The 26,096-nt window shown below is 39.6% G+C and overlaps 1 protein-coding gene across 6 annotated transcripts in view; it reads left to right on the top strand.

Moving 5' to 3' along the window:
• ARHGEF7 (Rho guanine nucleotide exchange factor 7) overlaps nt 1–26,096 on the top strand; it is a 125,665-nt gene that overhangs the window by 36,223 nt on the left and 63,346 nt on the right. For 5 of the 6 annotated variants that reach the window (XR_009746822.1, XM_061472747.1, XM_061472749.1 and 2 more), the window contains exons 3-5: nt 12,559–12,643; nt 16,913–17,043; nt 19,351–19,552. Coding sequence is in view for 5 of the 6 variants with exons in the window: in XM_061472747.1 (XP_061328731.1) it covers nt 12,559–12,643; nt 16,913–17,043; nt 19,351–19,552 (418 nt within the window). In the remaining variant the exon portion in view is untranslated. Of the gene's footprint in view, nt 1–10,225; nt 10,368–12,558; nt 12,644–16,912; nt 17,044–19,350; nt 19,553–26,096 lie in introns of those variants that run through there. The other variant, XM_061472751.1, reaches the window with a different exon arrangement.

The following is a 26,096-nucleotide window of genomic DNA, read 5'->3' as shown; positions in this document are numbered from 1 at the left end:
CTTGGAATGGCTAGATTCTTGGAAAAGTTATCTTTATTTTTTTTTTTCAGATTCTTTACTGTGACATTACTATGAATAAGGGGAATTGGTGTGGATTTCATTTTTGTTGTTGCTTGTAGCCTTCTAGAAGCCATCTTTTATTAATATTTGGAATGTGGAAATTTTTATATATATCCTTATAAACTGTAAGTTTCTTCCATGTTCATTTTCTTACGGAAACTTATTACTGTGGGATGATTGGACTCAGGGTGGATTGTAGCCAAATTGTGGGTTTTTTTTTGTATTTTTTATTTATTTTTTCTTCACTATCAGAAAATAATCTGAACAGCTGTGTTGTTTCCCAGCACCTCAAGTGAATCTTTTTCCCTTGACAGATGAGATGTTTCTCTCCCTTGCATTGGCTCAGGTGCTAATCTTGTCCGATACCAAACTCTGGTTTACCTCATGCAATTGCAGCAAACTTCCTGCTTCTTCCTGCTGGATTTATTTTCTGGCAATTCAGCTTCTAGAACTGAATTGCTGTGAGAGTTTAATGATTCCCTGCATGAAAAGCATGAGGTGGTGTGGGAGAAGGGAGCATGGGAGATTTCCATTCTGAAAGCTTGCCCTGAGCTGTCGGCTTATGAATCCTGAGCAGGAATGATTTACCAGCACCTTCGTAGTCTGCTGGCCTGGCAGCTACTGAGTACCCTCAAGTTACAGGCTGTTGCATTAACTTGGCTGCAGTTTTCTGTCTTCCTTGACCAAAGATGCCCTCTGGCTGCCTCGCTGCTGTTTAGGGTGCTCCACTAGCACTGCAATAGGATGGTCACCAGAGCAGCTGATGGTGGGGCTTATTGCTGCATTCTGGATAACGTCCTATGCTTGCTCTTTCCAATGAGTGCTACAAGTGGTGGAGGACCCTGGGTCACATTGTTGCAGGTTCCTGGGAGACAGGCAGAGATCTAGCCCTAAGCTCCTTTTTAAGAGTATTTGTACTACCTGAAATCAAAATTGTATGCTATGAATTGATTTGAAAAGGGTTTGTTTGCTGAGCTGTAGCTCAGGCAGTGTGCATGCAGTTTTGTGCTTTTCAGTGAGTTTTTGAAATGAAAGTATTGAAGTGAATTCACTCCGATCTAATTGAAACCTGAAATCTTGGCTCTTAGTTTTGAGGGCTTGTTAATTTCTGCTAACTCTTTTGGAGTTACTTTTTTTTTTTTTTAGTTAGTGGCTCTAAAGGAAAGCTTCAGCAGGCTCTATGGGAATTCAGTAAAGCCTTTATTTTTAATTTTTGCTGCTTTCCACAAGATATTCAGGAAGCAATTGAGATTTCCTATTACATCCCTCATTACCAAGGGTATAACACTTCTTTCTCTCCCTCTCATCCCCGTTCTTTCTTGTGTTTGTGTTATCTTTTTCCTTTTCATGCTTATTTTCCACACATCTAATCATGGTTTTCCAAATTAACCCCATGCCAGAAATCTCAAACTATCAATTCCCCTTCAGTCTTTCTCCTCCAGATACCAATATGTACTTAATGCTACAAGAATTTTCCTGTTTCTTCTGTTAGTATGTTTATTTTAAAAAGTGTGTGTGCACGCATGAAAATAAGGCTTCGAAGCGTGCTGGTAAAAAGTGAAATATTGTGTTTGAAGTCAGTGGGGCTGGTTCTGTGGCTCATGCTTTGTCTGTGGTTTGTTCTCCATTGATGCTGAATCTGTGCATCATCTGATCACTTGGCTGTATGCATTTGTTCCAGATGAAACGTGAGCATGTGACAGCATTTAAGTTGTGGTTAGAGCACATGGTAGCATAGTAAAACAGCCAGCAGGCTATTTTAAGAGGGCAGATGATAACCTCATGTTGTACGAAGTCTTTTGCAGTAAGAAGACTCCTTCCTCCTGCCCCCAGTTCCTGCTCTGACATGCTCAGGGTGTGTCTGTGTCTATGAGCGCTGCTGTTTTAAAAGGAGTGTGTCTCAGCAGTCTCACCTATGTGTCTGGTACTCGATGGTAGTGACTTGGACTGGTATTAAGCCACTGTTTTCCCTATTCTGCAAAATGGAGACCAGGATTGCAGTTAACACGACCTATTTTGGACCCAGAGAAGTTGGTTTTCCTATTTTTTTCTTTCTCCAACTTTTCCATGATATAAAAGAAGATTTTTGCTTCATAATATATGCCCCCTCTCTTTCTGTACAGCATGGCTTTTGAAACTAAGCTGAGACTTCAGAAATTAGTTGAGAAATATTGATAGAACATGTATCTAGACAGAAGACATCTGAAATCAGTTAAGGCAAGCCATCCTTCCTGTGTTTTTTGGGTAAGAGTGTGGAGATGTTCAGAGTTTAGCTTATGTTTACTACTTCAATTTAAAAAATAAATCTAAATTTCAGATATTGCAAAAGGAGTCTTGAATATATCAGCTCCTTCCTTAGAAGCTGTTTTATTCTGAGCCTCAAAAAATTTCATGTGTCACTGTCGAGTTCAGCCATTGGTGAACAGCAGTTTATAAAACCTCACGCAGATATGATTCAGGTCTGAGTGATTATGTTCAGGATCTGTGTTCATTTTCAGTGCTCTCTGTACTTTCAGTTAGCATGAAATATTGGTCCAGTGTTTGTCCAAAACTATTTTTTGCATTTTCTTTTTTTCCTTAAGGCTTTTTCTTAAGTAGTTTCTTCTTAAATTATTATTGGAGGGGAAGTTGGGAAGAAATTGTAGATGTATAAAAATACGGAGCCGTAATGTATGTTTCTACCTTAGGATAGGAAACAGTTTGCAGATTCCATTGCAGTAACTTTGCTTGCAAGTATGACATTTATCTATAAACTTACAGAGGAGAAGGTGGCTGTCTACCTGTGAACTTTACATAGTACTTCACAAGGTATGATAGGCATCCTGTAAACTGAAACTCAAGAAAGCTTGTTTTTTCCATGCTATTCTATCGTGGTGGTGTTGGAAGGAGCTTGGTGGAAGGATGGGTGCCCAGCTGAAGCAGCAGAAGCTGTGGAATGAAGGGATAGCTTCCCAAAACCATGATCTATTACTGTGATTTTGTTTTTTTTTTTTTTTTTTTTAAGAGAGGAAATGTAACCACTCAAATGACCAGCCACTGCCATAACTTGCAGTTGTTCACATCTAATCACAGAATGGTTTGGGTTGGAAGGGACCTTAAAGACCATCTAGTTCCAACCCATGTGCCATGGGCAGGGACACCTTCCACTGCCAAGCTGGGGGTTGTAGCCTTGCAAATTTGATCAATTGATAATTGTTGATAAGTGTTACAGTTACTGTCAATTGAATTCCAACTGATTATCAGCATTTCTTGAAGAAAGGCCTAAAAACTGACTTCACATGCTTTCTCCTGCTAAACTGAGTTTTAATGAACTGTTCATACAAGAAACTGGTTTCATTAAGTATAAGCTTCTACTCTCTGAATCAGAAGCACAGTCGTGGAATAGCTGCTAGTATTGTTTTTGGGGGAGATGTGTCTGTGTGTGAAGTGGGACCTAGACGCTGCTTTCCTTCTCTGCAGCCTTTTTTATTTGGGGAAACTTCCTGTTAGTTCTGTGGGGTTTGCTGTTTGCTTTCGTTTCTAAAATTTGGGCTAGCCTTTCTATTAGCTGTGACACTGTATTCAATCCCCATAGCAGTTTTGGCTTTTAGTCCACTCACACCCTTTAGTGCTGAATAGGTTGGTTTGTCCGTCATGTTCAAAAGGAACACTATGAAAGCAGGAGCCTTCTTTTTTTAGCAAAAGATTACTGACACATTGCAGTTTTTCTGTAATGTCAGTGCTGCTAAGCACTGCAGAAGTGTGTGTATCTTCATTACAGGGTCAGATGACAGAATCACTTTCAGGAAGAAAAATACTTTGACACTTGGGAGAAACTTCTTGCTCATTTCTTACAAGTTACTTCTTTCACTGTGGAAACTTGAGTTTTGACCTCTGGAGCGTTGATAGGGTCCGTGGCTGCCTTAGTAGAGTACAGAACATTAAGTAGAACCCCTAAATCGGCAAATTTAGGAAATGAATCTAATTTGTAGTTTACTGAGCACCTAATCTTGGTCACCTAAATGCATCATTCCTACTCTGTACGGCAGGCCTTCATCTAAGCAGGTGGGCATTGCACTTTACTCTGAGTGAAGTGCTTGGGTCTAATTTTTACTCCTCATTCAAATATCTTTGGTTCTTTTGTTCTTAGGAATTGGACTGTTGGGAGAAGGATAAGGTGGAGTTTTTGGTTCTTATTTTTAGAAAGAAAAGTTAGTTATAATTCTGTAGGACATCCTTTACCTTTCTCTTGTATTTTTTTTCCCAGAACATACGACTATTTAACCATGTCCTTGTTAACCAAAAGTAGTGGCAGTCTGTGATGGCTTCTGCACTCATTAGCCAAAAATTAATTTTTACCATTTTAATCACAGAGTGATTAGACAGAGCTGTTTATATTCAGTTCCAAGCATGTACTTCATGGTTTTTTTTGGTCCTGTGTTGTCTTACTTACACACAGTATTCCCCATGCATTTTTACATGGGTTTCCACAGCTGTGTTCCTGATTTCTTTTAGGAGAGTAGTTTACATAGTTCTTGTCTGTCTATATCAGAAAGAGAGGTGAGTTTTACTAGGCTGAATCTTCCTTGGGGTATGTTTATGGCCAGATTTCCCTGTTGAGATGCCTCTCTACGGCACTAGAAGATGCTTATGCCATCACTTTGTTTCAGCTAAGCAGGTAGGTGTAACCTGTTGTGGTGGGAAGTACCAAGGCATCTCAGATTCAGTGTCTCAATCAAATGCTATCTTTGGTAATTTCATTCCAACATCTTTTGTTTTTGCCTGTAGATCCAGGAGTGTGAGCTTCCTTAAGCTTTAGTACTCAAACATGTATTAATACTGTGTGCCACTGAATGTCTCTTTCTCAGTGCCAGCTGAGATTATCACTGTGTGGTATCATCTATAAGATTCAAAACCTGCCAAGGAATTTGAAAGTGATTTAGGATGAAGATGTGATAGATGGAATTTTTGGTTTGCTGTGCAGGTCAAAATTTGGAACAGGCTTATGTGGTCTTACAGGCTTAGACAAACGTAGGGAGTGCTAACCTTTCTATTTCTTTGTTACTTTTTTGTTTTGCTTTTTAATTCCATTTTGGTTTGCTACTACTAGAAGTTCATGTTTAAAAATACCAAATTCTATGACTTTCTTACTAAAGAATTAATTTGAGGATACTAACTTGCTGTGTTACAGTCTAAAACCAGATTTTTGAAAGCTTCTGAAATTGGACAGTTCATCTTCAGAAACTATTTCTTGGTGTAGATTTTATGCCATTTTTGGTGGGGTTGGTGAAAAATAAGTTGTATGTATTTAGTTTTGGAAATGTTGACTTTGAAGCAGTGGCCTAGGTAAAATGTTATGTAGTATTTGAAATTAATGCTCTTTAGAATCATTAGTGCTTTGATGCAGCTGGTTTGTTTGGGCAAAAAAAAGGATCTTGGAGCTGGAAAGCTTTAGTACGTCTTCAGGGACTCTGAAACAAGTCTTTTTTTTTTTTTTTTTTTTTCTTTTATCCCTCCTGTTTTTTTGTGTGTGCCCTTAGAAGCTGTATGGTAAAGGTATATTTGGATACATGCATATGTGCAGAGATCTGTATGCAGATGTGACAAACTTTGGTTTTTACATTTTTAGTGCTGGTTGTGCTGCTTTGGTAGATAACATGTTGGGTTTTAAAAGTATTCCTAGTTGTAAGAATCAAATAAAGCTTTGTAGGTGATGTGGTGTTTTTAGAACAGTTAAAGTTTTACTTTCTAGGAACAGGTTTATAGGAGCAGTAAAATTAATTCCAGATCTCCTTTTATATATTCTTTACCATTGAGTTTTAATTCCTCTTGTGAACGGTTAGCAAATCACAAAGAAACCCTGCACTACAGGTCTGTTCTCTCAGTTATTTTCAAACTTTTTTTCCTCTTGACTTATCCTTAATTTTTGTAACAGAACTCAATTTTTTTTTTTTTTAAGCTCTCCCTTGTGCTGTTCATTACAGCATTTGGGCAACAATATGCTTCATAGAGCTTTCCAGAACATTTGTAATCATCTTTTCTCCCCCCCCCTTTCCTTCCTCTCTGTTGTCATAGTTCCCTGCTTTTCTTATCTCTCTTTTTACTGCTGCAGCTTTCACATGATAATGTACCACTCGGGAACAGCTGCTGCATAATAGCTCAATGGGACACAGCACTGCTCAGAGCTGACCTAATGCGAAATGAAATGAGGAAATTTGTGCTTAGCATGTAGGTTTACCTATGGGGTCTTTTTCCAGCCTGGGTGGATTAGGTGTCATTGTGGGAGGGTGGACCATGGGTAGACTCCGTGGCTTCCTCTTGCCAGCTGCTCCAGGGGTAGAAATACACTGCAGGTGGTGGCACAAGTAAGTGAGGTGTTGGAGATTCTTAGTGTTTCTTAAGAAGCTCACCCATTTCTAACCATGAGTTGCTTTATTCCCTGTTGCTTGATTATTCATGCTCCCCCGGCCAAAAATGATTCAGACTGTGCTCTAGGAACAGGTGGAGTGACATGTTGTCTGTGATCTTGCAGAGGTTTGCCAAGTCACCTTGCTCATTTCCTTTCATTTCCTCTGGGTGAGTGAGCCAGTGTTCTCATAATCTTTGGTGTTAGGGGCCTGAGGCCACCAGACTGAGCTGGAAAGTGTCCTGTTGGTTTAGTACACACAGCCTAGGGCTTACCGCTTATTTTGGGTTGGCTGGCGAGGTTAGCAGCAGCAGCTCTACCTGTGCTGCACAAATGTCTGGGCTGCTCATAAGTCAGCTCCTCAGCTGCCTACAGTTATGGTGCAATGCTGTAAAGAAAGCTGTCATCTATTTTTGTCAGATAGATGCTTAAAATATTAATATCTACTGGGAATATGTACTGGAATATACCTGTGTATATTCAAGGCACTAGTCTAGCAAGGAAATACTTATTAAGCAAAGCCTTTCTATTTTACTCTTAAGCACTGTGTGAACTTTTCTTACGATTGCTGTTAGATACAGTCTTCCTGATGCTCTGTGGTTCAAGGATATATGCAAGGTAGGAGACGTGAAGAAAAACTGTATGTCTGGAAGCTTGCCTGAACCACCCCCAATTTTTCTTTTTCCTGTCTCCAGTTGTAGGCCTGGCCTCATGCAAAATATCTTAATTTAAAAATACTCCCTCCGTAACTGGCTTCTGACTTGATGGGCTGAAAGGGGGGCATGAGATAGTATAAAGAATACCCGAGGCCTTGAAACTGACTGTTTTAGCTAAAGAATGCTGCTGCAGGCTTGCTGTGCATGCCTTAGTCTGCTCCCCAGTTACATTCTCAACCTTGTCTTCTAATTTTGTTTCACTAATTCCTTAGTTAATGTTTTTCCAGTTGCAGTAGGTACTGGTTTTTGCAGGGCTATAAGTGAAGAGCGTTGTTACGTTAGTTTTATTTCCTTATGGCTATTAGAACATAAGCAACACTTGAACAGAAGTCTAAACCACTAACCCTCAGTGGATGGAGAAGTCTAAACCACTAACCCTTAGTGGATGATTATTATCATGGCCATTTTAAATGTGATGGAGTTTAAACAGATGCATGCAGAGGTCAGTCTTGTTTTAAAATGAGAGGCTTTAATAGTTGAACAACCAATGTGTGCATGAAATGGCTCTCTAATGTGTTTCATTTGGTATTTAAGAGATGTCAGTGATGGAAAAGTCAATATGGCTCATGTGAAATGAAATTAAAACCAAGCTTATTAATAGGCTTTAATACAATTACAAATGTGGAATGGCCATGCAACATACACCTTGCTATAGGGGATTTGCTGCCATTGGTACTGTGTTATTTAACATTTCATTAATGACCTAGAAGAGGTCAGTAATTTGTTAGCAATAAAGTTTGCAGCCAACTGAAATCCTAGGGGCAGAAAAATGCAGGCATAGTTACGGAAAGTCAGGTTTGTATATTTGGAATTGGTGGGGGGTGTGGAAAGGGAAACCGGAACCTGCTGGTCAGGATGGGCAATCAGCAGGCTTTGGCAGTCACTGTCCTGTGAATGAAAGGTGTTTCATGCTCTTAGAGTATATGCGTAATGTTGCAGATCACACAACACCCGTTGTTATTAGGCAGTTTGGTCTGATCTTCTAGGATACAACATCTGCCTGGAATATTGCCATGCTTTAACCCTAGCTGACAGCTCAGCCCCACATGGCCACTTCTCACTCCACCCTGATGGAATGGGGAGAGAATCAGAAGAATAAAAGTGAGAAAATTCATGGTTTGAGATACAGACAGTTTAATAGGGAAAGCAAAAGCCGTGCACACAAGCAAAGCAAAACAAGGAATTCATTCACTCCTCCCCGCTGGCAGGCAGGTTCAGCCATCTCCAGGACAGCAGGGCTCCATCACAAGTGGTGGTGAATTGGGAAGACAAATGCTATCACTCTAAATGTTCCTTCCTTTCTCATTCTTCCCCCAGCTGTATATGCTGACATGATGCCATGTGGTCTGGGATATTCCCCTGGTTAGTTGGGGTCAGCTGTTCTGGCTGTGTCCCCTCCCAGCATCTTGTGCATCCCCAGCCTGCTACTGGTGGGGTGCGAGGCAGAAAAGGCCTTGACTGTGTAAGCACTTCTCAGCAGTAACTGAAACATCCCTGTTTTACCAACACTGTTTTCAGCACAGATCCAAAACAGCCCATACTAGCAGCTAAAAAGAAAATTAAATTTATCTCAGCCAAAACCAGTGCAGATACTTGTTGTGTTAAATATTGGGGTCCAGGAGAGAACAGAACAATGTGAGGAGGATGTTAAAACCCAGTAAAACAGGTGAGTACTGAGAGGCATACTTAGATGAGCCTGCTTAGCTTGAATTTCATTGATTCCCAGCTATTTATGAATTGCAAAGTGTTTCCAGTGTAAGGCTCCTAATATGGTCCCTGTCTGTATTTAAGTAGGTGTGATTCATGTTAATGCTTATATAAGGCATATCTGCATGTGGTCAATTCTGTGGAATTCATAAAAACAAAAGTGTTATTTAAATAGTTTGTTCAGAAGATTTGGTTTGCTTGCTTGGGTCCTTATCTGATGTAGTTTTTGATGGTTTTATACTTGCATCCTGATTAATGTTCTGTCTGAGTCTCTTGGTGGAGGAATTGGAGAATAGGAGAGTAAACTTCATCACAGCTAGAATCTCTGCAGAGTTAAAAATGTTTGCTTGGAAAGCAAGGGCATACTTGAAAATATTTTTCCATAAAGTCTTGTTTTATGTCTATAGATGTCTCTCACTTAATGCTTAACACAAATCTCAGTATTTCCAAGGTTATGATTCTATATCTTTCTAAGTGCATTTTTAAGATTTTAAGAGCTGTAAGCATGTGCAAGTTTGAATTCCCATTGTGTTTCTGACATGATTTGAGAGGTGGGTTATGCCAGTATTACAGAAGATAATTTAGCATTCAGACCTTGCTGTCTGTTAATAGTTTGCAAGGTAAAAATAACTCTGCTTGATACTTGGATCTCAAAATTCAGCTTTGATTCTTGCAGTGGCAGAATTGGGGGTGTTGTATGAGGGGGATGTTTGTCATCCGGTGGCGTTGAATAGGGAAGTTACTAAATGACTCTCACTCAAAATATGATGTTTTAAAGAGTCAGTTCTCGCAGCTGATCTGTCCATAAAAAACGGAATGAAGATCATAGACTACATATAAGTTGGACTTCTCTTGAAAACCTGGAGCAGACTCTTTTCTTTGTCAGTCCCATGGAAGCTCCTTTTAAAGCATCTTGATGCTTTTGCTCTTGTCAGAGTTTTCAAATAGATTGTGAAGTGAACAAATCCCCACTAAGAAGTAGAATGTGGGTGTTTGGTGTTTTTTTCTCGTTGTGTAGGTTTGTGGGTTTTTTTTTTGTTTGTTTGGTTTTTTTTTTGCCTCAAGACTTTAGGGCAGCTAAGCTTTTTTCCTCATTTTTTATCTCTAGGTTAGTTTATTCTTAAACATTCGTTATGTTAGGAGGAAACCTGGAGGGTGTCATGTCCCCCTCTCCGTTATCGAATGCTACGAGTGAACATAACGGCTGTGAGAGTGTTGAGGATCACTTCCTGTCAGAATTGCTTTACGTAAAATTGCAAGGAAGCGAATGTTTCTCGTATCCTGCCATTGTGTTGTTTCCTGTGAAGCAGCAGACTGGATGTGTGTCCTAGATACAGACTTTTTTATGGCACTATATGTGTTGGGATGCTCCAATCAAATCCTCGTTGGTATCCCTTATAGTCTCAGCATAGCAGGAAACGAGACTTCCTTGCATCCTGTTGTTCTCCAGTTAACCTGACTTTGGAGAGCTCCTGGCTCTGTCACAATCCACAATGAAGGTGAGCTTAAGATGAAGTTAGGCTTATATATATATATATATATGTTTTTGTAAATTTAAGATATAGTTTTTTAACCTTTCCTTCCTGAAACATTCCTTTTCTTAATTTTCTCCCCCCCCCCCCCCCCCCTTCCCCCGGTAGTACCTGTCCGATACAGTTCTGGTGTCAGCACAAGTGCCTCTCATGTATTTTATTTATTTAGGATCACAGCTGTTGTTTCATGATTCTGTTCATACTTGTAGTTTGCTTGTTTAAAACCTGCCACAATAAGCATGTAGCTAACAACAGAAATATTACAGTCTTATGCTTTCTTGTTCCATTACAGCTTAAATATTTTCCCCATTTTGAGCAGTGGTTAAGCTGATCTGGTTTTGTGTTTAAGCCAGGTTTTGTGTGTTCTGCTGTCACCTTATTGGTATCCTTTTTTGTATCTATTATAAATTATGTTATTAATAAAACTTAACACAGCTTTATTTTTTTTTCTGTGAAATTACTGTATTTCTTACTTGCTTAATGTCTTTTTTGCATACATAATATTTAAATACTTCCCCGTGTTTCAGGGAATTTCACAACTAGGCAATTCCCTAGTCCGTCTCCTTATTCCTCACAGCTTCAGAATAATAAGAGACATCTTTGAATTACCTGTATCCCAGAGAAAACATGATGAAATAGTGTGTGGTAACTGCTTGAAGTATATTAGTGTTCTCCTCTACTTGATTCTGTGTCTGTTTTGCGGCATTGCTCTTCTGAGCTGTATACACACTACCTGAGCCTGAAAAATGTCAGCACATGTATGTACAGCTGAGGTAGAACTGCTGCTTATTGGGACCAGAGATGATCCTCACTCTGAGGGGGAAACAATGTGCATGTTAACATATGCAAGTACCTCAAATACTGTGAATACCTGCGGAGATTTCTTTGTCTTACTGGCCAACACTGTCGTTAAACGTTTCCTAAATCTGCTCTGCCTTTGCCAGTATATCACTTAACCAGCCATGACTGGTCTGGCAGCCCCTTTTCTGATTACTTTAGGTAGCTCTCATTAAAATGCTCACATCTCTTAAATTAAGCTAGCCTTTCTTTGTCCCTTTCTTTATTCTCCCCTGGGAATGTGTTTTGCTTTTTCCTTTCCTGCCTATGGAGGCTGCTTTCTGAGGTACAGACTTCCTGATAGTGCCTGTGGGATGGGTCTGTTATCAAGAAACTAAACGAGTTTTTGTTGACTTTTTAGATAAAAAACTGCTGCACTGCAGAAAACTGAAGCTCGTTCTGTTTCTCAAATCAATTGGAACAACTGTAATGGCTATCTTTTATTGTCCTCTTTCTAGTCTTGCACAAGGGAATACCGAGACTCCTTTCAGCCTATGCAAAGTCTGTTGTGAGAGCTGTTTTCATGAGACTTTGGATGAGTGTTTCCATCACCTCAGGCAAATATTACGGGTCTCTCTCTTTTTCTTCTTTTTAAAACTCTCTTCCCCCCTTGAAAATCCAGATATTTAATGTTATCACCCAGTGTTTGAAAATTACTGGAGTGTTTTCTACAAGATAGTTTAAGGTTTGGATCTCTTTCCCGCAGTTAAAAAAGAAAAATAAAATAACCCTCGTGTTTCATCTCTCCCCTTCCCAAACCTCATTTTCCATCTGAGCTATCCAGCAACTTTACTCTTTGTAAAATTCATTAATTTTTGGGATGCAGCCTTCCTCTATGTCTTGTAGAAGAAAGAGACAGTAGATACATTGTGTAGTACTTTTAAAAGTATTTGTAGTAATTTTTAAAGTACTTTCTACATCATCAGGTACAGTGCCTGTGAGCTGCTACAGAAAAGTATGCCAACAGAAATGGTACCCAGTAACACTTTTGGCCAAAATGTCTGAGGAAAGCTTCTCTCTTCTGATAATTACATTTTGTTCAACTTTCCTGTAATTTAAATAATACTTGATAGTTTTAGCGAATATGTTCTTCAGGTTTTCTCAAAGGCAGCTGTTTCTATATTCTCTATTTAAAAAAGGGGAGAAGGGTGTTTGTTTTTAAAGGATGGGGGAGACCACATTGTTTTACTGGTCCATAAGAGCCACTGAGAAGCTGGTATCTTGATTGGTAACTTCTACAGTTGTGGTTTGCATGATACCATAGAAACGCTTAGTTTAAAGGCTTGTTTGTATGACTTACTGCATGTTCTTTTGTTTTCAGACTTTTGATGCAAATGACCTGTATCAGGGACAAAATTTCAGTAAAGTTCTCAGCTCTCTCGTGGCTTTAAATAAGGTGACTGCAGGTAAGTGGGCTCTGCTCTGTCTTGGTGTTCACTTCCAATTACCTTTAACTCACATCAGTATGTATTTATACCTGTTTATACATACATGATAAAAGGAACAAGTGCAGCATTTTTTAAAGATGTTTTGTTGCAGTTCATCTTAAGACTTTGACAGTGGCCCCTCCTAGTTCCCTAGTCTCTTCTTCTGCAAAAGGAAGCTTTGCAGTGGAGCTAAGGTTGAGCCTTTTAGCTGGTGAGAATTCTTAGTGAAAGGGCCTGTTTTTCTTGTTTGTTTTTATATTTTCCCCCAGTTTGAAATACTGAAGTTAACTTTTGCTCCCCTCTGTCTTCCTGTGTTTGAGCAATCTCATCAAGGTTTTGTTATTCTCTCCACTCCTCTTTCCCTGGTACAAACCTTTCTTGAAAGTAACAAAAGGATAGTGAACATCTTTGATTTAAGCCATGCATGTTTCATTTAGATAGCAGATAGAAGTGATGAGCACCCACCTCAAGTTCTTTGGTGTGAAGGAGAGAGCTGTAGAAATAACACACAGGTGAGAAGTGTCCATGCTTCATTGTGGGGTGAGGCTGCGCTAAATCACGCTGTTTGGACCCAAGGACAATCAAGAAGTGTTAACATTGGTGACCCTTTTTAGGCTTCTTGCTGCTCTGTGGTAGGGCTTTACGCTGTCAGCAGCAAGTTCCAGTAGTGGTCATCAGATTAGAGTCTGGGGAGAGAGATAATTAAAAAATGGACCATAGTTGTCAAATTTTATGTGAGGAAGAAAAGGAAGCTGATGAAAGTCAATGGTGTGGATTGGTGTTTTGTTGTTTAGTAGTGTTATGATACGTACCCTTGTTACTTTTATAATACTTCTCTGATTCATTAAAAAAGAGGTTTTTATTTTTGGTGACTTCCCTTCCCCTCCCTGCATGAGAACATCCTCAGGAGTGAGTTTTACGATCAGATTCTTAGATTCTTAGTTCTAATGAGTGGGTATGGAACAATGCCGTCAACTTCTTTGGAACTATTTACAGCAGTTGTAGATGCTGCCTTTCGTCTTAACTGCAAGTTCAAATGCAGACCATTTCGGCACATCTTTAAAGCTGCTGTACACTGACCAAAACTGTCTTAAAAGGGGAGAAAAAGTGCAGCTGTTTGGTCCAGACATAGATAGATTAATACCCACATCAAAAAGCTGCAATTGCATCTGGCTTAGAAAGAACCCAGGCTAATCCCTTTCACTGGGGGGTGATGGCAGTATGGAAACCAAAATCAAAACCACATGCAATCTGTGGTGTTACCTCATTCCTAAGAGGAAGCAGCACTGCATAAATCTCCCTGACCAAGAACTGTTTGTTCTTCCAAACAGTTTTCTTTAACTGGGTGACTGTGTAGAAAGCATTTTGGACTCATATCTCCCTACTCTAGTATTGGAAGATGACTCTAAGATCCCCATCTGGATTCTCAGGAATTTCAAGTGGACACAGGTTCTTCTGAGATGAGCCTTTCTGTGATGGAAGGAGTGTGAGTAATGAGCACAAAGACTGATGAAAGGCTGCTATGGATACACACTCCATCAAATTCTTAACTTCAGAGGGGTGGGATCAAGTTTTCAGTGCTATTTGTAGAAAGAGAACTGGTATAGGGAAGTTGAGATAGCAATAGAGAAGAAGAAATGGTGTTACAAACCCTGGAAATCTTTGGATGGATGGAACAGTGAAGCTTCTGAGAAAATTACCAAATTAATATTTGTCAAACATGCACATCCTGTTGCCATTCAAGATTCATGAGTTGAAGTTTTTCTTGCAATAATCTCATTGAGAAATTCATTGAACATGCTTTATTTAGTATTTTAATGGAAACTTTCTGGATATATGGGTTCTGCAAGCCTTTTAAATCTTGCAAAAATCAAACTGATTTGGAAGTATTCAGATATTACTGGTAAAAATACTTGAAATTTGCATGTGGTTTGTTTGTGATAGTTTTCCTTCTTTTCATCTCAAACACATACATGCAATTTCTAATTTAGGCCTCAAAAGGTGCTCTTGTGTTGGTGTTTCTTAGCTCTGCTCTTATGAAGTAGAAAATTTGGGAAATCAGACTGCGCTTAAACAAATTTTAGGCAGTGTGTTTTAGGGTTGCCCAGGGGTTGGAATGCACTGCCATGGGTCAACCTGATCCTGGTTGCCTGAGTAAACTGTGTCAAGGTATGATGCTGGATTTGGTGGTGTGTCTGTTCTGCTTGGCTGCAGTCAGAAAACATGGCAAACTGGACATGGAGATGTTTCAGGTTACTTCTAATCCTTAAGTTCTATTAATTGATGATGGTTGTGGCCACCTTAAAGTTTTTGGTAGCATTAATGTTAACCATAAACTTTTTACAGCCATGATCTAATCCCATTTTTCTCCCAGCCATCTGTGAAAACACAGATATATGCCCTTTCTGTAGGGGACTATAATTGCCAAGTTTTATGTTAATACAGTCGCCTTTAAGTGCCTTTGGGAAAGCAGATTCACAAAGTGTGAGGTGTTTTATGACCAGTGTGTAATGATGCTGGGTGCTGGGACATCTAGTCCATGTCAGTCTTTGCCAAAAAAGGTTAGACCAGATGATCCTTGAGGTTTCTTTCAACTTTGTATTCTATGATTCTATCCACACAAAGTATGCAATATGATAGTTTTAATATTGCACTATATGACTAGTGAATATATATTTACATGCTTTTTTTTGAAGGATAACAAAGAGGTGCACCAGAGGAAGGTGTTTTCCGCTCATTACTGTGGACTTGAAGGATCCTTTGTCAACACTTCTGTGCTTGTAGTCAATCTCGAACCCTTTTCCTCTTCCTTCTTCTCAGCTGGTGTCGAATGCTGTGCTGAAGTCAAAAGATGAAGTTAAGATGAATTGAGCTGTCCCTTCAGTTGTCCCTTGACATGGAACAGCAGATATGCTTTGTTCCTCAGTTTCATCATGGAACTGAGCCTGTATGTGTCATTTACCTTGGACCAAAAAAACTTGGCTTTGCCTAATCATGGTCTGCTTTAGTCTTAAAGTAACTAGTAGGTGACTGTAGTGTAGCTCTGATACAGAGGTCAAGTGCTGGAAGCAAAGCAGCTACTGGGAAAGAGAGTAAAAGAGGCATAAAGCCCACGAGAACTTGTGTAATCTAGTGAAGACATCTAGGTTTGAGATTGAAAATGGTCCACTGCTTTCAGGGCTCCTTGAAGCCCAGGTGCTCACTGAATGATTTACTTGTATGTGGGAAAACTTGAGGAAAAAGAATTGCTTGCCATACTCATGCAAAGGAGCAGTGCTTGTCTGATATGTTGCCTCTGTAAGGACTCTGGGAGCATCCCCTTCCTGGGGGTTTGGCTGTGAGGACGGGGGGAGCTGGTCCCAACATAATGCTGTGGAGAGACTCCCAGCAGTGCTGTGGGAGGCCAGCACTGACCTTAGGAGCCACTCTCAGCCCTGTCCTGTGTCTGGCTGTGGCCTGCTAATGCCCACCCCATCCATGAGTGGGGTGACATCCTGTCCCAAGGTACGTGCCTGATATCCAGGGCTGGCACTGCTCTGGTGCCCAGCTGCCCTGCTCCTGGCTGGTGTGGTGGGGTGAGCCCTGCTGCAAACTTAATGCCTCCCAGCCCACAGGGACCCCTGTAGCACCCAACACTGCCCTTCAGAAGAGCACCTCAAATGAGTGTGCTTCTCAGAGTAGAGAGAGATAGAAAGAGGGGAGAGATTTTGAGAGGGTGATATTTTTTTTTTTTTGAGAAAGCAGCTTTCTTTTTTCTATTCCTTCTATCCCTCCCCCTTCCTCCAAAGAAGAAATAGCTTAGTTGGCAAGAAAGGGATGAGACAAAGGAGCATAGGAAAAAAGACAGTGGAAGGAATGTTTTAATTGAGAAGGGGGGGGGGGGGTGGGAGAGCAAAGAAACAGATGTGGCTGGCTTTACTTCAGGCAAGTTTTATGCATTCAAAATTCTTGGCCACTAGCTAAAATGATGCTGGTTAATTACCTTTAAATAGACTGGTAGTGAGTAGGAATGGAGAAATACAACCCTAACCCTCCTCTTCTAAACAGCTCAAATTGTTTCCCTGTCTGGGGAAGAAACCAGTGTCTCAGGATTTTGGTTTACTTGTTATTTTATTTTAAGTCTTGAATTTCTGAGAAACTACAGATACATTTTATTTGCTCTAAGCATGTGAATTTTGGAGGTAAGCTGAAGTTACATGCACATTTCTCGGATTCTAATATCTACTTATTTTTTTTCTCCTGTTGCAGACATAGGGCTAGGCAGTGACTCTGTATGCGCACGTCCCTCATCTCATCGGATAAAATCTTTTGATTCTCTGGGATCCCAGTCTTTACACAGTAGAATTTCAAAACTCTTCCAGGGACAGTATCGGAGTTTGGTAAGTTGTAGAAGTGAAAAATGCTGTGGTATGGCTTTATTTATTTTTTTACTGGATTTTTGAGTAAACTGTAGTGGAGCAGAGAAACTGTTTCACCTCACCTCTGTTTCAAGCCTCTGACATTCTATTCTTGTAGCTTTTCTTATGATGTTCCAAAATATGTGCAGCTGTGAACCTCTGTTATTCTTTTTCTCACTTACCACTGCATGTTCTCTGTATACACAGTATCTCCCTGGATTTATTTCTTTTCAGTATAAGGACTTGCTTTTCCAAAGGCAAAAATCTCATTTTCTTCATGTCTGAGTTTAGGGATGATGATTGAAGGACAGTCAAACCTCAGCAAAAGTGCTGGTTTTAATGTTGCAGTATTGGTAGTTATGCCTGTTTTCTGTTATGTTTCAAGGTGAATCCCTCAACTAGCCTTGAGGTACTGAGTGGTATAGGCAGCTGTTTTAAGTACAGCTGAAGTCAGGATGGAATACTGTATTTAAACTGTAGGGTTCTTTTGCTGACTGAAAGGTTTGCGAGGAGGGTTCAGAATCTCTACTGTAAACTGCTTTTTTCCACGCTTGAAGGAGGCTGGTTTGAGCTATGTGATGATTGCTGTGTGAAACTTGAAACACAGTCCTCTGCGTAAACTTTCTTAAGTGTAGTTTGATGTGTTTTATCTGGTAGTAGAGACCATGCAAGTTCTTGCCTTAGGCCACTAATTCCAGCTCCCACTCTACTGTTCACAACCCACTCAGTTTTGCTGATGCAGCTGTTTGTGGGGCTAGCTGTTAGCTGGATCACTGAAATAATCACAGTTCTTAAGTATTTTTATAACCTTGGGGATCTGAGCAGCTCTTTAGAATGTTGCATAGGGGCAGAGAAGTGCCGGAAGGAGGGCAAGCAAGCTAGTGGAAAAACTCCAGAAATTCTTAGTTTGGTTTTGCTGTAGTAGATAATCAGTTTGGAACAGTTCTTGCAAAATGTGCTGAGCTTTCTGCATGTTTTCAAAATTGTTTTTTGCCCTCATTCTCCTAAAGTTTCTCAGCTACTGAAAGTCTGTTAAATTAAGTTGTGATACAATGGTGTGCTGTGGGTATGAATTAAGCTGACATATTGTAAGAGCCCAGTGATGACATGCAGTACATCTTTTAATCATCTCAACTATCTAGACAACATGTAGGTGAAATACTGCTGCTTGGATAGCAGCAGATTTTTTTTACACAGTTGTTTTCTCACTTAGGATATTTTTAGTTATAGAAGTATCAATCCTTACCTATGATGGAGACAGACATGATTTATAATGCTGTCCTCCCAGTTCCAGTGCAATGGATTGTATTTGGATTATTTGAAGATGTCCAACTGTTCAGCTTTTTGGCTTAAAAGTTTGCCCTGACTCTTATGAAATGTTTGAATGATGCAGATACTCAGAATTGACATCCAAGAAAAAAGTGTTGAATTTAAATGTCAGTCATTTGAAAGACTTCTTAGAAGTAGCTATTCTAATATCTGGTGGTTGTGACAGAGTGATAATCTGCCTTCACATCTGTAATAGGGGATGGGTGAAAATACATATATATATGTTTGTATATATGTATATGGACAGCTACAAGCCCGATGTGCTGCAGACTTACAGCTTTGCTAATCTTGAAACAAATGATTTGTGAGTACTTATTCAAGGTAAATTGCCTGTTTCATAGATTTTGTGGAAGAGTGCTGTCCTTCTCCATTGGTAGCCCATGGAGAATTGCACGTTTTCAGGTGTGGAACTTTCCAACCTGTTCTGTTAAGGGGGGCTGGGGGGTGGGAAGAGAAGTTTTAAGCTGCAAACTCTTTATTTATATCCAGAATCAAATTAAACCTAAGTCAGTTCTGCCCTCCAAGCCCAGAAAGTTTTAGGAAAAAAACTGTCTAATGTAAAAATGCAAACCTGTTGTTTCTTTGCCAAAGAACTACTGTTGTAGTTGCCAAAGGCAGTTTCCATTTATGCTATATATATATATAAAATAAAATTGGATTTCTTGGGAGAATGAGAATTATTTTCATTTTAGTTCTGTTACCACCATCTTACTTGAAGGGGCTGTATTAAGACAATATATCCTTGGGACTGATACAAATCCATATAGTAAAAATGAGAGAATTACTGGAAATGGCAAATCCTTACAATGGCAGTTCCTTACAATATTTAGAGTAAAAATGTGTGGGGAGTGTTGTGTGTGGATTAGAGGCTGTTTCCATTTTATGGATACTACTGGTTTGTTCATGGAATAATTCTTTAAATCTCTAATGTGATCTTGCTGTTCTTTGTATTCTCACTAGGACATGACAGATAACGGCAACCATCAGTTGGTGGTGAGAGCAAAATTTAATTTTCAACAGACAAATGAAGATGAACTTTCTTTTTCAAAAGGCGATATTATTCACGTTACAAGAGTGGAAGAAGGAGGTTGGTGGGAAGGAACTCTAAATAGCAAAACAGGCTGGTTTCCAAGTAACTACGTACGAGAAATAAAATCAAATGGTGAGTTCTGAAGGAGCGCTTATTTGCTGCACAGATTGTTGCTTTGGGTAGAGGTTGATAGTTGGTTGATTCACTAAAAATTAAAATGCTTTTTGTTTAAGTTTGACTGTATGTATTATATTATTCCTTCACAGCAACCATTAATACTCAGGAACTCATACTCCCCCACCTCAGTTTGTTACATAGAGTGCTCTAGGAGTTCTGAATTAACAATACACATGCAGAAAACTCTCCCATTATGTTTGCTTGTCTGTCTCTGACACAGTTGGGCTGCTCTGACTTCCTTGATCTGAATTCCCAGAATGCTGGATTTTGGCTCTGGTTTAAATTGGTGCTTTGGGTTTAAATAGTGAAAGATGTCCTGCAAACGTCTATAAAAGCAACAAAGCCTAAACCACTCCCCCCCCCAAAAAAAAAACACAAAACATAAAACAACCACAAAACCTACACAAAAAAATCTCTCAACATGCCCCATTACTTAGAAGTAGACTACTGCAGGACAAATTCCCAGTTCTATCAAAAACTACTAACAGTTGAGAAAGTTTTTGGAAGATAACATATTTGTTTTTTTTCTTTTACTTTATTATTTATGTGTCTTCAACTTTTCTTTATACAGGCTTCATTCTTTCACTGAAGTTTTATTTTGAACTCCAGGCACTTACAGTGCCTTCTGTAAATGTCAGCTTTGTGGCTGAATATCAGAGCTAACATTGCTTCCTAACCCACTATGACCTTGGCATGGGTGACATATTCCCTTCTGCCCCTGCTTTGTGTCTCTTTCCTGTCTTGTCTTCCTTTTGGAGATTAGGAATAAACCTTATAGGATAAAAGTACCCAGGGACTCTGAAAGGCTTTACCACTCTTATCCTTGTCACAGCTCCAATGAAAACACGCATCTGGGCCATGCTAAAATCATCGGCATGGCCTCTTTTTGTTTTAAGCAGTCATACAGATGTGTGATAAAAAAGTTACATTTTGATGGTAAAACTCCATTATGTTTGGTTTTTTTTTTAAAACTTTTCTGCAATTGCATCCTCTTACTTTTTTCCTTGATTGGCTATCTACAGGCTAATTTTGCAGAATGCTATGCTAGTCTTAGATCTGTAACTTTGTCATTTTCAACTAGATCTTCTTAGGCATAGTCATGATGTAAGACTTAGTTTTAATGATATTTGGAGGTCTCCCAAATGTGGCTTACCCTGTCTTGTCTGTGGTGTTGTAGCAATCTCTTTCAACCATGATAACTTTCTTGTTCCATCATTACTTATGTAAAATGTTACTGTAGAGTCTTGTTTGGAATTCATCACTTGGATCTCTTCTGACTCCTGAGACTGGAACCTGGGTCAGCTCTGGAATGAAAGTAGCTTTTAACAGTGAAAACAGGACAAGAAGTGGTTCCCATCAACTGCAATGAAAGTTGTTCTTGTATTTTTAATACTACTTCACCCAAATTAAGTACCTCTCCTAAATAGGAAAGTCAGGAAGCTGTGGGACCAAGGTTAGTACCAAGGGCCCCTTTAGGTCCTGGAAGGCTACTCTAAGCTCTTCCCTGAGCTCTCTTCTCCAGGCTGGAGAATCCCAGCTCGCAGCCTGTCTTCATAAGAAGAGGTGCTCCAGCCCTCAGAGCATCTTCCTGTCAGTGTTTGGTTATTGATGGTATGTCTTTGCCTTTCTTCTCCCAAATGTGGCTGAAATTCTGCAACTAGTTACAAATTCTGTACAGGCAGCACTGTTTGTTATAATTTTTGATGATGAGTTATTTGGAGAACTGCTGGGAAATGGTGCATTTGATTAAATAAATCTTTTTAGTCTGCTGTAACCTGACTTTGGCAAACTGTGTAGCAGAAGAAAGGAAGGAAGTTTTCTGCATGCATGTTCTTGTTTTAATCCTCACAAAATTCATAGGCATTAGATATTTAAATGACAGGGTTTTTGTTTCAATTAAATTCTTCTAATGTCAGATAACTGTATATTTGTAATTTTAGCTTGTATTGTAGCCCTGAGATATTCAAGGAAAGGAAGAAAGAGCTCCTTATTGACAGGAACCACGTCTACCCACATCGCTTTCCTAAAGATTTTAGAAGTAAACTACATTACATATATTGCACAAGTAGAGCATGTTATATGGTAATGTATATAAACCAGAGTAGCTGAAACATCACAAAGCTGTGCCTACATAACTCATTTGCTTAGCTGGGGCAGAATGATTAGTGTTAGCACAGAATGCTTATACATGTATGAGGCAAGCTAGGGATGGTTGTAGGACAAATACGAGACTCTTGTGCAAAGCACAGCATTTAGTTTTCTTAGGGTGGCCCATGACTGCATTTTTGGGAAATAAATTAGGCTCTAATGGAAAGTAGTTTTTAATTTGCCTTTGAGCATGTGCTTATCCTTTCCTCTCCTACTTCCCAATCCAAGGGGAAAAGGAAGATTTGTTTTAAATTGTGGTACAGTTATTGAATTTAGAAGAAAAAAAAAAACCCGTAATAGTGTCTTTTCAGGTATGTGACCACACTCAGAGGATCAAACAGATGGATATTTCTCTCTTCCTCTCTGCCTGTGCGCATGTTTTCATTTCCCTTTTTAAACCCTGTAACATCTTGCCTTCTTTTTTTAATGTTCTTTTGATCACTAGACAGGAAGTACTTTGAAATGAGAAGACTTTTATTTCCATCCTGCCATACTGTTACACATGACAGAGGGTTAAAAATCGATACTGTGTAAACCTGTTAGGGATTTGACAGTGTGGCCTTACTGAGTTGTGTGTTTGTTTTTTTCCTTATATAAGGCAGGTCAGGAAGGGGTGAAGGTGTAGGTGAAGTCTTGTCTCTTAAACTGCTGCTTCTGCCTTGCACGGTAGAGAGATTTGGAGGCTTAGTTCTGAGGGTTTCCTGGTGATGAAAGGAGTAGTGGTTACCCCAAATGGGATGCTCTTGCTTAGCATCTGTCAGATGTTAATTAGATTTTAAAAAAAAAATCACATGATCGCTTATCAAAGTGTAATCCACTTTAATGGCATGAGATTACACAGAAGAGACTGTGGCTTTGAAAAGTTACATTTGATATGTTGCAAAATTTATTCTCATTCTTCACAGAAACTAATGTGTCATTCTAGTCTTTCTTCTCTTATGCTTTCTTGACAGTTATATTAGTATCAGGCCCAGTGCAAATTACAGTGTTAGTGGTTCTTCTGGTTGGATGTTAAAAAAAAAAAACGCAACAAAACCAAAACAAACACTTCTAGCTTGTGGGGGGAGGGAGGGGGAGGGAGAAGGAGAGAAAAGGAAAAATACAGAAAACTTGCCAAAACTGCTGTTTTTTTTCTCCCCAGCTATGTACACTTGTAGGGGTATTTTGTTCTCTTGTTAATCTATCCGCATAAATGGAATAGAGATTGGGACCAGTGTATCCTACCAGCGGAGAAGTGTTAGTAGCATCTACATTGCAGAGTGGAGCATGTTGCAGTGATGCCTGAGCCAGCTGGAGAACTGGGAACAGATTTAGGCCTGCACTCCTTGTGCTGGACTTGAACTGATCGGTCTAGAGCAACAGAGCTTGCTTGTAGCAGTTTATTCATAGCAACCACATAGCTTTTGGTGTCCCAGCTGGTACGCCTTTCATTCGTACTGTAGGGTAAAATAACCCAAATCATAAAATCATAGAATCATAGAAAAGATCCTCAAATTCCAACCCCCCTGCCATGGGCACACCTCACACTAAATCATGCCACCCAAGACTCCAACTAACCTGGCCTTGAGCACTGCCAGGGATGGAGCATTCACAACTTCCTTGGGTAAATTGGATCTTTGCATCTAGATTACATAACATAGCCTAGGAATTGCAGAAACGCACAATGTTCTTGCAGTAGTAGGGTTGAAATGGTCTAATACACCCTGAAGGAGTGCTTTGTGGAATAGCATGACATAGACTGTTTCATGAAAACAAATATGACGTCAACAGGACACATGACAGAAGAGAGATAGGAGAGATTGTGAGTGCCAAGTAACTTGAAGGCAAGTAAAAGAAATATTTCCATGTAAATGAAAATAGAACCAAATAAAACATTGGGAAGACTGGGTAAACTGGCTTTTTACAGTCACTTAGGTAGATGTGTGTAAAGGATAAAATTCATTCTAGAGTTCATGGTATCTTATGTGCTACTTCAGGAAAGGTTACAGAAGCAGCTGCTCTAAGTTACTTTGGCTCTACTAAGAGTAATTATTTGCTGGAAGAATAATGTTAAGAAACCTGTGCCAACCTCAGTTTCTCCAGCCATAGATAATCTGTTAACTGAATTCTATCTGGTTTATCACTGGACACTTCAAAGTGCAGTTGAATGTAATGTTTTGATCAGGAAAGAAGTTGATGACTCTTGGTTTCAGTCATCAGCTGGATATGGTCTCTTCTAGTACTTGAGGAGATGCTTGCTTCCTTCAGATTTGATCAGATGCTGTGCATATTTTTGTTGTGTTTTCACTGTTAATGTGATGGATTCACGGTGTGACTAGGGGGAAAACAGGGAGAAGCAAAGAATCTTCTGTATGGGAAAACTTGTTGTCTAGCTTAGGTCATTCTTTTCCAGTGTTTTGAAAAACAGAGCTCATATGTTGGAGTGGGCAAGGTGCCAGGATTTTGCTAATGTTTTGGGAACCTATGGACCTGTTAGATCTGCAGATGTTCCCAGTATGCTCAGTGGGGGCGGCACCTGCTTGAAATGCTCAATGAATTATGCTGTGTATTTCCAAAAGTACTCTAATATTCTATCATGAAGGATAAGTAGCACTTATCTTTGTTTATGCTAAGAAAGTGATTTCTTATGGGGAAAATTGGGGTTTTCTTCTGTGTGATGCATTGTGCAATAAGCTAATTGCAACAAGACTGTTTCTTATACTTCCTTATGAAGCAAGGCAGTGCTTGGAGGCAGAATACCAGACGTGATAGTCGGCTGGACTGATATGCTGTGTCTAATTCTGTGTTTCTACAATAGAAATGGCCTGTGCATTTTAAAAGCCAAATGTTGATTATGGCTGTTCAGGCAAAATGATTTGAATATGTGATGCTTTTTTATGTCCTGTTTTTAAGTCTGAATTTGATCGTGTCTCTTTGATGGATAACTGAATCTGCTGAACAGCTGGTAATATAAATGACTACATACTTCAGCAAAAAATGTCCCCATTTCTTCAGCAGCTTAGCAGAAGAGGTTAATTTTTACACCCTTTAACATAACGATTAGCTGGAAGAGCCAGATTTCTATGACCAGGCAACGTTTTCCATTATACTCTGATAGAAGAAAAAAAAAGGTATTTACCTTTTTCTTTGTGTAACTCTGGTTTCTCTTTTCATGCTTTTTGGCACATGATTAGCAAACCTTTAAGTATTTAGTGAACCTGAAAGTCACTATAAATTGTAGGGTAAGTCAAGAGATTTCACAGAGAATGAAAGCAAATCACCAGGTTTGTGTAACCTAAATCAATTTCATCATTCAGTACAAAGAAACAAATTGTAGTTGTCCCTTAAATGAGTAGCATTATATATGAATATATAAATGAGTAGCTGTACATACAACATGACTGTAGGTGCTTCTTTCTCACTGAATGTTGGATGACAGATCTGCTCGGGTTTATGGTTTTGTTCTAAGGGGATGGGAGGAGCCTTGTCACTTGGGATTGCTTGGCTGTATATCAGAGCATGTAAGTACTGCAGGGCTGGTGGCTGGGAGCATCAGTGTTCCCAGATGAATAATTGTTGGGGATAATGGGTTTTGTGCTGTCTGTCAGCTTATAGCTGACTTGGGGGAGGTGGGTGGGGAATATTGACTGAAAGGATTTACTGTCATCTCTGTACATGGTAAGGAGAAATGATTTTGCCCATGTTTGGCAGTTTTAAGACCATATTTTATTTTTAGAATAGCTTCTTTGAGGGGAGCTCTAGTGCAATACAGAGAAAAGTCCCCTTAAGGATAATACCACTTGGGTGCTCTTGGGGCCTGAGTTGCTCCTTATGTGCTGCTGGCTAAAGCCTCAGGTCCCGCTGGCCTGCTGAGTGCTCCTGCAAAAGGGTGGCCTGCATCTGTAGTCAGCTTCCATGAGATGGCAGCATCCGTGGGAATGCAACTGTGCAGCATTAAGAAGCACTAACTTACCCAGGATGCAGTCCAGTAGAGACTGGTACCATGTGGGCTATTCTTCTGCTTGTGGTGGTGTTTCCCTGGGGAGCTTTACTGTCCATGGGAATTCCCCGCAGTTGGCCCTTAGCTTGTCTGACTGAGCTTCTCCTGGAAAGGCAGATCTGTGTTTGAGATTTGCGTAATTTATTCTTAGTGGCCTGAGGTATCAGGTAAACTAGAGTTAAATTATTCATGATTCTTTATTTAAATGTGTTTGAAATAGGAGCTTGCTTTTAAAGTGGAGGTAAATGTTTCAGTAGGTATGTTTTGATGTTTTGTTTGTTTTTTTTTTCTGGGTTTGGTTATTTTGACCCCCCTTTTCTTATTGTTTGGATACAAATTTGTATTTCATTTTCAAGTACTTATTTGAAATTT

This window comes from Pezoporus flaviventris, unplaced genomic scaffold (genome assembly GCF_033815535.1).
Source record: "Pezoporus flaviventris isolate CSIRO_AGI_PZ_B2104156 unplaced genomic scaffold, CSIRO_AGI_Pfla_v1 ptg000072l, whole genome shotgun sequence".
Classification (NCBI taxonomy): Eukaryota; Metazoa; Chordata; class Aves; order Psittaciformes; family Psittacidae; genus Pezoporus; species Pezoporus flaviventris.
Note: the sequence above shows the minus strand (reverse complement) of the source record. Positions and strands in the feature narration are given on the sequence as shown.